The sequence below is a fragment of the Corvus hawaiiensis genome, chromosome 3 (assembly GCF_020740725.1).
Source record: "Corvus hawaiiensis isolate bCorHaw1 chromosome 3, bCorHaw1.pri.cur, whole genome shotgun sequence".
NCBI classification, from domain to species: domain Eukaryota; kingdom Metazoa; phylum Chordata; class Aves; order Passeriformes; family Corvidae; genus Corvus; species Corvus hawaiiensis.
Genome location: NC_063215.1, coordinates 113,827,594 through 113,841,229, shown reverse-complemented (window position 1 = coordinate 113,841,229; position 13,636 = coordinate 113,827,594). Strand labels below are relative to the sequence as shown.

The following is a 13,636-nucleotide window of genomic DNA, read 5'->3' as shown; positions in this document are numbered from 1 at the left end:
CAAGGCATATGGCATATTCAAGCAACAGGATTCAAAAGATATTCAGTTCCCCTTACAAGTGAAGAAACAAAAGAGAGGAGACAACACCTTATTGATTTTTTGAACATCTGACATGGGTAACAAGTAAAATACTCCTAAGCTAGAAGAAAGCCTTGACTAATGGAAATCTTCTACTAATGTCCAATAGCTACATTTTTTCTTGGGATGTAGTAACAAAAAGACTGTAAGAGATGCAATCTCACGGCATCAACAACCCCATCAGTAAGCAAGCAAAGGATGATGAAAGTAAGGCCAAGCACATTACATGGACAGAACTCTAGAGTTAAACTCACTCCATCAGTCAGGCAGTGTCCCCAGTTGTCAACTACCTAGTTAGAGGATGAGAAACATGCACACAGATGATAGACCCCAAAACATCTGTCTTGCCACAGTAGCATGACCAAAGGTTGAAATGCTATTTAAAGCACAACTCCTTTTGCACTTGTGACAAATTTTGATAAGAAAGTGCAATAAATCTTAAATGTAAAACTCTGAAGCAGAAGAGAATTGTCAATGCTAATATTCCCAAAATTGCATGTATAAAAGCTGTAAACATCTGTAGTATTAAGAGCATACAATGAAAATAAAATTTTAAAAATCTGCAGATGTTTTGAAATATTGAGATCAAGGGAATGAAGTAAATGAGGAGCATGAAAACAAAGATAATCAAAAAGATTAAGGAAAAGATAATTGAGGAGGAATAGAGAAGACATTAATGAAGATAGATAGTATCTTCAGAAAACACAGCCAAAATGGAAATCAGAAGACAGAGCTGTAATTACAGTTTTCATCCACCTACCATATAACAGAGAAACATTTAATTTCCTCACTTTCCTAAGGAATTGTATGTACAGCATATCAGAGATGCACAAAATACAAGCGCTCAAGTAATAATTATTATTGCTTAGATGTGTGTACACAGTCTGTGGTACTCCCTTAGAGCTCAAATGTCCCTTTTCTTTACTGATTGAAAAAAGGGGAGGGGGGAAGGGGTTTATCAATATTTATTAGTCTTTTATTTTGAATGTATCTCAACGTATTCGGATTTCAACATTTAGTCAAATGCATAATTAGCCAAATGGCTTCTTCACTTGAACTGAATGTTAATTTCCAGATTTCTGAAGGGATATGCAAACTGCTTTGAAGAATTGATGGGATGACTGTCAGCTGAGTATTTTTTTCTTTTTCACGGTATTTAGAAAAACCAATTCCTAAATCAGGTCCAACCTTGCTCCTTCTAGAAAACACAAGCTTAGTTTTTGTGCAATTCTCTTTGTCTGGCAAAACTGCACAACGGATACCATTCAAACTATAGAACCAAAGGCTGTCAAATTGTGATCGCTGGCATGAAGCATCCAAAATGTTAGGTGCAAAAAAAGACGTTATTTTCCTTTAAGAGGCCTATATGAGTAGTTGTAAGAACAAGACTCCTATACACCGTCTGCTTAGCACAGTCTACTTTCACTGATGTATACAGCAGTACAAGAATGTCACCTAATGAAGGTTTAATACTTCCCATATTTTAATGGAGTAGGTAAACCAGATCAGCTAACTCAGTTTGCAATTTACAGGACAATCATACTGCATTTGAAAAAACTAATTCATTCATATCTGATGAGATATATTGATGAAATCTGCATCAAACCGTCTTTCAAGAGCTGGTGAGTTAAATAAACATCATCATTCACTGTAATAATCAAACTTCTCATTATGTCACTGCAAATTCTTTGAGTGAAGTGTTTGTTATAGGTAAATACTGTGAGTAAACCATCTTCAGCAGAACACAGAAGTCGAATATTCGGTCCAGCAAAGTCAACTTGAATCTCCTTTATAGTGCCGATAGGAACCTCATGAAACACTGCCAAGGAATTCTGGCAGGTGCCTTGTTCGGCTGACAAAACAACAACGTACAGAATGGAACTGAACAAAAGCAAGCAAGCAGGTTCTGGGTCTGGTTTTCTGCAACTGCCAACAGCGAGCCAACAGATACCTTTCAACTCCTCCATCCTACCAGAAATTTGAGGTAAAGCACACATGAAAAATTCCAGTACTTCTTCCGGAGAATAGACCTGAAGTTTCAAAAAGACATCAGGAAAATGCCTGATGTCAGGTGTTCAAATAATAAATAAGTTCTGTCTTAACACAAAACAGTTTTCTAGCTCTGTTCTTCCAACGCCATGCAAATTCTTCAGGGGGCTTTCTCACAAAGGCATCAGAGATCTCCATGCTGATGCACATTGTGACAGCCTCTTGCACAGGGGATTCAGTCATTTTCAGTATGAGCTTTGGCACCATCAGTAGGGTGGGATATGTCTTGATTCATACCTGACTTGAGGAACACATTTACTTGCAAGTTTCTTATAAATGCCAGGTTTTTTATTAATGATACTGCTTGAGCACATCTCTCACTTCTGTCACATGAACTTCTCAACTCCTTAATTTGTTTAGAAACCACTGCACTGCTGAGCAGCTGACTATTGGTATATTTGTAAAAGCAGGAAAGCTTACTGAAAAGATATCCCAAACTGGAAGCATGTTCTCATCTGACATCAAAACAAGAAGCTATTGACTTAAAAGAAACCAAATCAGAGGCACTGTGTGTTGGAAGATGAGAATTACTATACTGGTCTTCAACTATCGGGCGCACTGTGTTTAATGGGCTGTTCATTGTAAGTTTTTGTTTCAGAATGCACATTAGACTGAGAAAAGAGAAGACATGATATGCTAAAGCTGGTTTGCTCATTAGCACCCATTAAGGATCCTGCAGGAGACAGCTGTTTCAAGTGGAAACAATCAGATTCAGTTCTTGAGCTGTCACAATCTGGAGAAGTAATTATTTTATCATCAAAATGATTGAAATTTTCAACCTTGCCGAGTGAATAAGCCATGCTATTAAAGTCAGAACTATGTAAAGAAGTAGATAAAACTTTCTGATACGGAACATTCTTACTCTTGAAAGTATTAGTACTTTTAGAGTGAATTAAACTACTTTTAATGTCACAATGACAAGCAAAGCTCTCCTGTTCTGAGTTACTCCTTTCATTCTGAAATGCCTTCTCTGATGTACATGGGGAGAAGAATCTTCCAGAACTGGAAAATAAATTCACCATCTCCGTATATGCCTTCTGTCTCTTATGGTCTCTTAGTCCTGCATTTTCTCCACCCAACTCAGAAGCACAATTGCCATCTTTAGACAGAAATGGAAAGTCATAGTGTGGCTGCCACTTTTGACTTTTCTGTTAAAAACTCCAAAAGAAGAAGATTAAAATGTCTTTGTAAAATCTTCCAACCTGAACATTTCTTAAACTGAGGATTGATTTTGATTAGATTTATGTAACCATTCAAAATCAGTACAATCTGTCAAAATGAGAGAGAGAAATCCCAACAGAAGTGATTGAGATTTGGTTAAGGAATACTTGATCTTTTCAACCCACCCCTGCTTTTTTGTTGCACAGTATCCATTTCACTTGGTTTATATTTGCTTTACTCAAAAACCCCAGGAAAGTCAACAGGCAATGCAGAAACTTGTAAGACCTTTATATTTTACCCACACATGCACAAAAAAGTAATCCCATACTAGTCAAGAGAGCGCAAAAAGTACAACACAGCTTAAAAATGACAGTGTAGAAGTCAAAAAAAGTCCAAATTTGAGGTGTTGCAGCCCTCCTATTGTTACAGTTTAAATCCATGAAGCTATTTAGGATTTACTCACCAAGACAATAACTGTGTTTCAAGCAACAGTTAGACAACTATATATGGTGGGAGGGGTCTAAGCCTCAGTTTAAAAATACATAAATACATGTACGAATCCTTCAGGACACACACAACTTGCCTGGTTCTTCTTGCTAACTTACAGACACCCTTACAGCAGTTCATTGTTAGTCAAAAATGTTATGTGTATTCTGAATTCAGACAACCTCTCCTCATTAAATGCTTTTCTCCTCTAAAAATAATGAACGGGATACTGTTCCAAATTAAGAATCATGGCAAAACAATGAAGAAAGATCAACCCTAACACCACATCTTTCAAACAAGGGAAAGCTAGGTCCAATCTGAAACAAAATCACTTTGATTCCAGCTGGTAAGATGCACTGCCATCTCTGTTAGCCATTAATCTTGCTGTGAATTCAAAATTCTAATTATGCAGCTAAACATTAAGAAGTGTAATTACAGGGCATGCCATAATTTAAGACAACCATTTCATTCTGACAAATTATGACCTACCTCATACTTCAACTTGCGTTGAATAGTGCTGTTATTACGCCTCTCATTATCCTAAGCACAAAAAAGGTACAGGAGGTTATTAAAAAGTGCCTTTCTTGTATAAGGCAATTAAAAGTATTCAGAGGAAGAGACATTCTTTATAATAGATGAAAATAACAATCAATATTTATTAAACCACTGACTTAGAAGTCAATCAACCCATTCTTTCGATCAATTAGGTCATCAGTTGTTGAATAGGCACTTGTTTGCAAGTATGAAATTCCATCCAGAAGAACATTAATTTTCATCAACTTAATTTTTCTGATGTAAAATGAAGATTATATTTTATGTGGAAACTTCTTTATTGCCATTTACACACTCCTTCCTCCCAAAAAAACCCCCCCAGAATACAACATTAAAATGCCACTGGAAATAAAAATATTATTAAAATTTAAAAACTGATATCATACCTCATTTACTGTTTCTATTTTTTGGTGAATTAAAAGCAAGTAAACACAGAAAAACATGAAAATTACTGAACAACAAAACCAAATCAGTGGTTAGACATGGTCCATTGAAGGTCAGGATCTCCCACCCATTTCTGCTCACCTTGAAACTTTCTGTAGACCAGGACGCACTAACATCATTATCCTCAGCTTTAGGATGAATATTCTGAAGCCTCCTCTGCACTTCTTCTTCAATAAAGGCATTTATCCTTTAAGATACAGAAAAGTGTATGTGCATGTATGGGAAAAAAGTGTATTTTTACATAAAAATCAAGATAGACTGACTAAAAGGCTCTTTGAAATGCTTTTAACCCTAAGTAATGCACAGCTCTTAATTGGCAGGCTTAATGTTAGACCAGCTGTATCCCTCCTAAGGAAGGAACACTGACTTTTGAGCGAGTGTTCATCTAACAGGCAAAGGTTAACAATTTGTTATCAATTAGACAAATTACTTGCTATGAGTGCAGCTCTACACACAAGAGGCAGTGAGAGTACGAGTGACGAAGATGTAAGAAGGCTGGGGCTGCATCTTCTGTAACTTAACAGTTTGCTTTCATTGCTGCTGCAATATCAGCAACCCCAAAGGTTTCATCTTCAAACAGAAGGAATGTTCCAAGAGCTGATACTAACAACTGCCATGTGTAAGTATAACAAGGGCAGAGATTAAGGATTTTAGTGATGTAAGGCAGCTGCCCTATTAAAAAAGGTTTAAGACAATTTAATTTACTTTGTTGCCTTAAGCATATATGAAGCAAAACCATATAGACAAGTAACTGTGAAGTCAAAAATGATTTAAATACCTTTCAGCCTACAGTTTCCTAACCCTGTACTCTAAAACAAACTGGTGCAACAGATGAGGCTATTGGTTATTTACAGCAGAATACAACACATAAATTTTATTTCCAGACCAGTCTTTCAGTACAATCACACTATTTAAATCAAATCCAACCCTGGCAGAATGGTCTTTCAAAATATTTATTTTCTAAAGCTATTGTTTGCATTCCATTTCAGGAATGCAAGTTACCTACCTATCATCAACCAGTGGTGGCTGTGGCTTTGTTGGGCTGGTAGGGGAAGTGCTATGGGAGAGTCTCTCATCTAATACTCCATGGTTTCCTTTCTGAGCTCCATCACCCTCGTATATTTTTTGCTTCAGCTGCTGAATTTCCAGGTCCAGGCTATAAAGAGATATTAACATGTAATTTGCTTTGGTTTAGAGTTGATTCATATAGTTCTGATGGGAAGTAATGTGCCTACACTAGCATACATGTACATAAGATTGTAGGTACTGATATTTATGAAGGTTTAAAATCACAATTGTTCTTTAAGCATATTTAGACAGGAAAATAGAGACAGCTCAAAACCACATTCCAACAGTAGTATTAAGTCGAATAAAACAACTTCAATAACTTCCATCGCAGGAGGTATCTAAATCTGTACATTAAATATTAACTCCTAAGACCTAACCTATCTATTAGAATCACTTGAATAAATTCTCATTTTTACAGAACTCTACCAATGACCTCAGGTATTATCTTTGCATGTGAAATAAATGAAGAAACAAATGGAAAAAAAATTAAAAAGTCAAAATACAGCACTAATACAAAAAAACCTCAAAGACAACATAAAACACTGATGTGGCAGAACTTCTCTATAAGAAAATCTTTAAATTGTGTACTACACATATACATTTTCCAGTTGTTCCATCTGTATGTATGTTTTTGAAAATTCACTTACAAAATAAAACATCTAGTACTTATTGTATATATATAGATAAGAAATCATCTTTTGAAACCTCCTTGCTTTCTTTAACAAATAAATTTAATTCCACCCAGATTTATGCACAGAATACAATATGTAAAATTGGGTACTGTGTTTCTGACTAAAAATATCTGAGGCATTTTGTATGAAATAAGAAGCACTTATTGCGATACTCATCACTTACTCAAATTAAATTATAACTAATCTGCAGAACACCCTCTTCACTTGTAATGTAGCTGAGATTAGATTAGTAACACAGTAATAATCTTCCCCGTTTTCATTACAATTTTTGTCTCTAAAGGTATTTATTTTTCTAGAGGCTACTTAGAAATCAAATAATAAAAGAAAATAAGTTCTTGCAAAAACAGGAGAAACTATGCAAAGCTGGGATTCTACAAGTTCTGCTACAATTGTGCATATCTAAATTGAAGTGCAATTCTATATTCCATCCTGGGGGTTAAATGAGAAAATTAGAGAGATGATGAATGTTGAAGCTTTTTAGGCTGACTTGTTACTTCAGTTTTAGAGTACTTTTGCAGCACTGCCAGAAGCAATCTATTTCTTTTGATTAGCAGCACAGCAATCTTGCGTCCTGAGGGTAAGTGAATGAAAGATGGCTGATGTATACAAGAAAGTGTTTGCATCCATGGAAAATCAATTTAACCACAAAAATCAGATTTACATTAAAGGAATAAAGCTTAGTTTGTAAACATCCTACTATGAGAAGATATCACTTTTATAGCTATGAACATAGTCAGCCTTGTGATGCATCCACCAATAAGTACACTGAACTGTGCCTTGCCACTTGCCTCAAAGATGGCTCTAAAGTTGCTTTATGTTCATTCTAGTGCCCCAAAACTCTGCCAGTAAAGCCAAAATGTGTGTGTACATATCCCAGTTTAAGTTAACTTCAAATTATCATTTTGGGGGCCATCCCTGTTGTCTTGGGGTGATTCATAATGATATTGAAGCCCATAATTATCTGAGGCCAAATATTGTTACTGTATCTTTAAGATCCTGAAGCCGCAGATCTTGTGTGTCTAGTGGGAGCGGGGCGTGCAGGCATTTTGAAAAGCTCCCCGCCCAGGTTTTTGCACGGCTTTTTACAGCATGGTATTTGCGTCGCGGGCTGCTTGATCTTTGCTTAGGCAAAGACTTTTCTTTCCAATTTGGTTTGGTTTTTTTCCTCGGATCAGAGAAACTGCAGTAGCAATGTTTGAGCCGCCTTGAGGGTGAATTCTGCAGCTGCTTGTCCGAAAACCGGGGGCATCATGCCGGCAGAAGTGGAGAGGAGCTGCCCCGCTACAGCCCCAGCCGCTGCTAACCACGCCGAGCCTGGGAGAGGACACATTGAGTGGCTTCAGTCCAGCTGCTTCGACTGCCATGCCCGCTCTGCTGTGCCTTGCTGTGGGGAAGCTCTTCATCTGCTGATGGAACTGCTCCCTGAGCCTCCTGCCTTCATGAGACAGATCTGACACCATCTTGTCTTGCAAAGCCCGAAGCCGTCCCACCAGGCCCGTATCGGGAACGGGTATTTTCTGGTATTTCGGGTCTCTGTTTCGGTGGGAGGGTGAGGTCTAGCAGTTCGATAGCTAGCAGTTATTTACTTTTTTTTTTTTTTCCCCTGACTATTGGCATTCTTTTTCTTAATAAACCACTGTTTTTTCACTTTCATCTATTAATATTCATTTCTTATTGGTGGAAAGGGACTGTTGGAACCCTTAAAGGAGATAACTCATTCCAGAGCATTCCCCTTTAAATTATCTCAAACCAAGACACCTGTAGGTGAAATAATTTTGAGCTTCCATATGATTCAAACAAATAAAAACATAGTATCTAGTTATGATGGACTTACACTTGCATAGCACTTCAAATGAATATTGCATTTAAACATTTTCAGAGAGTTAACACTGATCTGAACCAGAGCACATAATCACATAATGGGATCTAGATAAACAGTAAGAAACATATATAATTCATAGGCTTACTATTGATACACACGACTCCTTTAAGCACAGGACTCCTTTAACATATGAAACATAGAACTCCTTAAACATAAGTGCTTTAGTATAAAGTGTAGATTAATAAAAGCTGGGTGTTGGCTGCTATGCTCGACCGCAATTGCTTTTGCAAGACAAGAAGCCTAGCCCTGGAAGGGGCTATGATGATAACTGAATAGGAGATGCTATGCCTAACGCTAACTGCTCTTAAAAACAAACCCAAGTAGACTAGGGTGATAAGGAAATGGAATGCGAGCTAACGGGTTTGGCTAACTGCTTGTCTGCAGAACAAGGGCCTAATCCCTACAGGCTAAGCGGTAAGGAGGAAGACGCATGCTAACTGCTGTTTTAATGACAAATAGAAGAGCTGTCACAAAAGGGTAGAAAAATGCAATAGGAGAATAGGAATATAATCAATACACAATTATAAATGAAGTATAACTAATATAGCAACGAAGTGTGTAATAGTAGAATTAAGTGTGTATTAGCAAAATAGATGTGATCAATTTATTAAGAATAGAGTGCCGTGTTTGTAACCCTAAAATAAGGAAACCGCAAGTCATTTAATACCCCTTAGGACCGGAACTTTACATAAATGACCAAAACAAGGGTGGATGACGAACATGTAAACGTATAATGACAAACTTGTAAACTTATAAAAAACCTCTGTAAGATGACCATGGGAGACATGCACATGGAGGTGTTAACCCCTGTGTGCTCCCAGCCTGGCCAATAAAGGTGTGCTTTACTTTACAGTACCTTGCTGTGGAGTAGATTTCTTTGAATCACTATGGCATCATACATTTTGAAATGTAAACTCAAACAGAAGAGCAATACATAGCCTGAAACGTTTAAGATATTCTCATGTATCTTTAGATCTTTCTCCTGCCTCCACATTCACAAAAACATTCTGAATTGAATTATTCAGGCCCATGGGCTATTCACTGAAAGACCTCAAAGTTTTATTTAGCCTGTGCACGAGGAGTTTAAAGTAAACAAGAAAAAAAACAAGGAGAAAAAAAAGAGAAGAAAAAAAAAAGAGATCTCTTTTTGCTTCCTTTGTATCTTCTCCAAACCTCAGTCTTCTGGCTGACAACGTATTTTTTCACTTACCACACAACCCAGCAATCTTGAGGACTAACTAAGCTGTCTATTTTTGTGGAACTTCCAGTCATTTATAGCTCACTTTTGTTGACTAAAGTGAGATGCTTAGTGTAGAAAATGAGATTTTATGCTCACAACAATTATGGAAAATAATGGCAATATACACTACAAAATGATGAATCAGTATTGAAAATACTTAACTAAAGCCAAACAATGTAGCTATAAATGTTGAAAAAGTGACCTCTACACACTGTATATAAAGCAAATCTTCTGATAATGGTTTAAAAGGAACGGAATACAGAAGAGCTCTTCAATTTGGCTACAGGCAAGTTTCTTCTTTTAGGTGGTTTTCCCACATCTGTTTGAAGGGCTTATGAAAAAATATTCAGAAAAATTAGCGAAGCATTAAAAAAATAATGACAAATGCTACCTCAAGAAAAAAAATACTTCATTTTTTCACTGATATTCACAGGTTTTAAAGCTCCACTAGTAGCAAATCAGGTAACACATTTAAAAATGGCAATGCTGTGCTTTTTCTATACTGCAGGGATTGAATACATTTATCTTAGTGAATTTTTGCTTAGTTTAAAAAAACCCCAAAATATTTTTTCCTCTTCTTCCACAGAGAAAGATCCTTTCCTGACCTGACTGACTTTTCTCTGAGCCTCCCATACTTAGGCTAAATGTTATGCTACAAGATACTGGGAGTATAACTAATGACATTGCTTCTGTGCCTAAAAGGGATTGTCACTACACTGGGCAGTATTAAAGACTCTGTATATTTTCCAATAAGCTTAAAAAGCATCATCAAATTTTACACGGATATATGGCTAGCTAATTTTTATTTAGCCCTGAAAGCGGGCTATTAAAAATTAAACATCTACCCCCATTTACTTTTAACACCAGAAGTGTTCAGTTCATCACCAGTTGAGAGAGACAGTTGGCAGGTTTACTGTAACAGTCTCCAAATCTTGAACAAACATCTAACTTGTCACTAATAAAAAAAAAAAAGTTATACAGAAATAATTTAAGAGAAAAAAGTTGTGAGATGGTACATTTGCTCTAAGGGCAGAACATAAGGATATCTGAGCTTTCTGCGTAGGTAAAACAATTTAAGTACTGTAATGACTAATGCATATAATATCCCGCTGAGGATGGGATAAGTATTCAAACACACCAGAACTTAATAAGTGAGCAAGAATCATTTAAAAAGCAGTAGAGTTTCAATTCTGGATAAACTACTTGAAATTCATTAAGAAACTCAAGTACCAGGACACTGAACAAACTGCGCTCTCATCATCCAAGGTATAAAATTATTCCCCTTTTGTGGACAGGTTCTGATAAATGGAAGATACCACAGCACTCACCGTTCTCGGTCTCGTTCAAGAGCTTTCTGCTCAGCTTCCAGACTCGCCTGCAGCCCTGCCTGTTCGCCGCTGCTGTTGTTCAAGGTGGCAAGCTTCTGTTTCTGCTCTTCAATTTCAAAGTCTATGGTGGAACGACGCTGCAAAGCAGAATGCCTCTTTTCTAACTTAGCAACAGCTTGCTCCAGTGCCTCTCTCTGCTGCTTTTCCCTTGATTCAAGGATTTCTTTTTCCTTTTTCCGAACCTTTCCTTCCTGCCGAGCTACATTGGCTGTGAATTCAAAGGTTTCTTGAAGCTGCTGCAGCTGATTTGTGCTAGCCCTATACTGGGCAAGCTGCTCTTCTTTTTCTTCTATTTCTTTCTCTATTTGATAGAGTGTATTATCTAACCCTAACAAGCCCCTATCAAGGACTTCAGAAGCTCTTTGTTTTTCCTCCAGCAGAGCTGGCAAATGATTACTCTTCAGGTACTCAAGCTGGCGTACTTTAGATTGGAGCCTGTATTCTGCTGGCTTTATCTTGTCAACTTCTTCAGCCTTGAGTATGGCATCCATAAAGTTTTCATCATCTCTCTTGAGATATAAATGTTCTTCATGTGCAAATTTTAAGTGCTCCAAAGCTCTTTTTTCATCTGCTACTTCCTTTTCTAGGTGATCCATTTGTTGAATTAAATCTTTTTCCAAAATAGCCAACTGTTCCAGCTGTTTCCTTTTAAACTCTACAAAATCATACTGTGCTTTTTCTAACTCTTCATGGTTTTCATCACCTTCAGATCGGGCTTCCTTGACTTTTAAAAGAGATTCTCTGAGCTCTTCAAGATCTCTTCTCTCTTCTTCTACTCTTTGCACATCCCCTCTCTTCAGGAGCTCTATCATGACCTGCTTCTCTCGAAGCTGTTCCTCTAGGTGAGCCACCAGCATCACCTGTTCTCTTTCCTGTTCTTCAAGCCTCTTTTTTTCTGATTCCAGCTTAAGATACTGCTCATCTTTTTCCTTTTTTAGTTTTTCAAGTTCATGAAAAATCTGCATTTTCTCTGCTTTTTCATTATGATTAAGTTCTTGTAGTCGCTGCAACTCCTCTTTGACCCGGGCAAAAATTTCTTCCTGCTGCTTTTTCTTTTGAAGCTCTATCTCCTGTTGTTCCCGTAATCTTTCTTCTTCAAACTTTTCTTTTTCAGCCAGCAAATCCTTTAACCTGCTTTCAATGTGAACACTTCTCCGTTTCAGACTCTCTTCCTGTTTTCGTATTTGCAGCTGAACTATTTCTGTCTCTTTGCGCTGTGACTCTACTTCTTGCTGCATTCTTACAAGTTCTGCTTTGTCAGATTTTTGTTTTTCTTCCATCTCTTCTATTTGTTTCCTACAGTAAAACATTTACACGAAGTTAAAAAGGTTTGGATAAGGATTTCTGAGTATATATAACCATTTCTTTTTTTAATACTTTTGTTTTGCTACAGGTTAAGATCCTTCATCACTTGGAAATGACTCAATGCATGAGACAAATCAAAAAGAAATTCATATGGTCTCTGTCAGTATAAAAAGCTGTGGATATACAAAGTCATAGGAAGACATGTTATATAGCACTTATGTTATTAAAAAATTAGACTATATTAGTTCTGTCAAATCCAATAAAAATATTGATAGAACATATCCATGCACACAGCACAGAGTAAATATGTATTTTTTTTTACATACCTACATTCTCATGCACAAAAACTTGTATAGAAGGACTTGATCAGCAATTTGCCTCACCAAATTTAAGCCAACAGATGAATTAAAGTAATATTTTCACTTTAGGTAACTCCAACTGAATTACTGATCAACAGGATTATAAAATTTAAGATAAATTATTATGTCCTGTGTAATCTCTCTTACTTGAGGGTCACCATTATCCCCATAATACAAATAGAGACAACCTGCAAGTTGACTGGTTATTTTGAGAGAAGTCAGATGAATTAAAGTACAAGTAGATTAACTTCTGCACAACCTGAATTCAAATTCCACCAAAATAACAAAATAACAAAAAAATAACAAATATCAGTGATCCTATTTGCATTAGTTGCTGAATAGTATCTTTCAGTGCTTCAGAGCTTTAGGATTTTTCCGAGTTTACTTCACTTAGTCCAACTACATAAAGAGCTTTATCAAAATGGACCACACCATCTCAAGCTGAGAAGGCAGAAAGGTTTTCAGCTTGTGAATCTAATCAGTGCTGAGATCTGCAACAAGGCACAGCTATTCACTTCCACAATCTTAGCAGGTATGCTGAGCCAAAACAATCAGCTCAGTTTGCCAGCTGATAACAATGCTTTCTTTTGTATTTCAAGCCAACTTCCACATAACGTTCTGAAAAGCATGATTAGTATGCCCATTCCACACCACAGCTTGATATAAGAGAAGCAGAGTGTAACACATGAGTTGTTCCTATCACGATTCAATCCAAAGACAAACAAACCATAAAAAAGAGATATGAATAAAGAATGAAATTTGCCATCTTTTAAGGTAAAACCATGAAAGTTAAGAGCAAGGGTAATATATTATATCTCTACAATCTATCCTCCTTACACCTTTGTATTCCAGAGTTTCTTTGCTAAATATCAGTCAGCTCCAATTCAGCTGTTCAGGATCATCTGCTTGCTGAATAACACTGTGATTCCAAA

General features: G+C 36.7%; 1 protein-coding gene across 14 annotated transcripts in view; it reads right to left on the bottom strand.

Moving 5' to 3' along the window:
- The window catches only part of KIF16B (kinesin family member 16B), a 160,442-nt gene that overhangs the window by 58,335 nt on the left and 88,471 nt on the right, over window positions 1-13,636 (bottom strand). For 12 of the 14 annotated variants that reach the window (XR_007201973.1, XR_007201974.1, XR_007201976.1 and 9 more), the window contains 4 exons: window positions 10,981-12,336; window positions 5,777-5,938; window positions 4,852-4,957; window positions 4,264-4,314 (listed from right to left, as the gene is read on the bottom strand). Coding sequence is in view for 8 of the 14 variants with exons in the window: in XM_048296073.1 (XP_048152030.1) it covers window positions 4,264-4,314; window positions 4,852-4,957; window positions 5,777-5,938; window positions 10,981-12,336 (1,675 nt within the window). In the remaining 6 variants the exon portion in view is untranslated. The remainder of the gene's footprint in view (window positions 1-4,263; window positions 4,315-4,851; window positions 4,958-5,776; window positions 5,939-10,980; window positions 12,337-13,636) is intronic. The other 2 variants (XM_048296067.1, XM_048296070.1) reach the window with 1 other exon arrangement.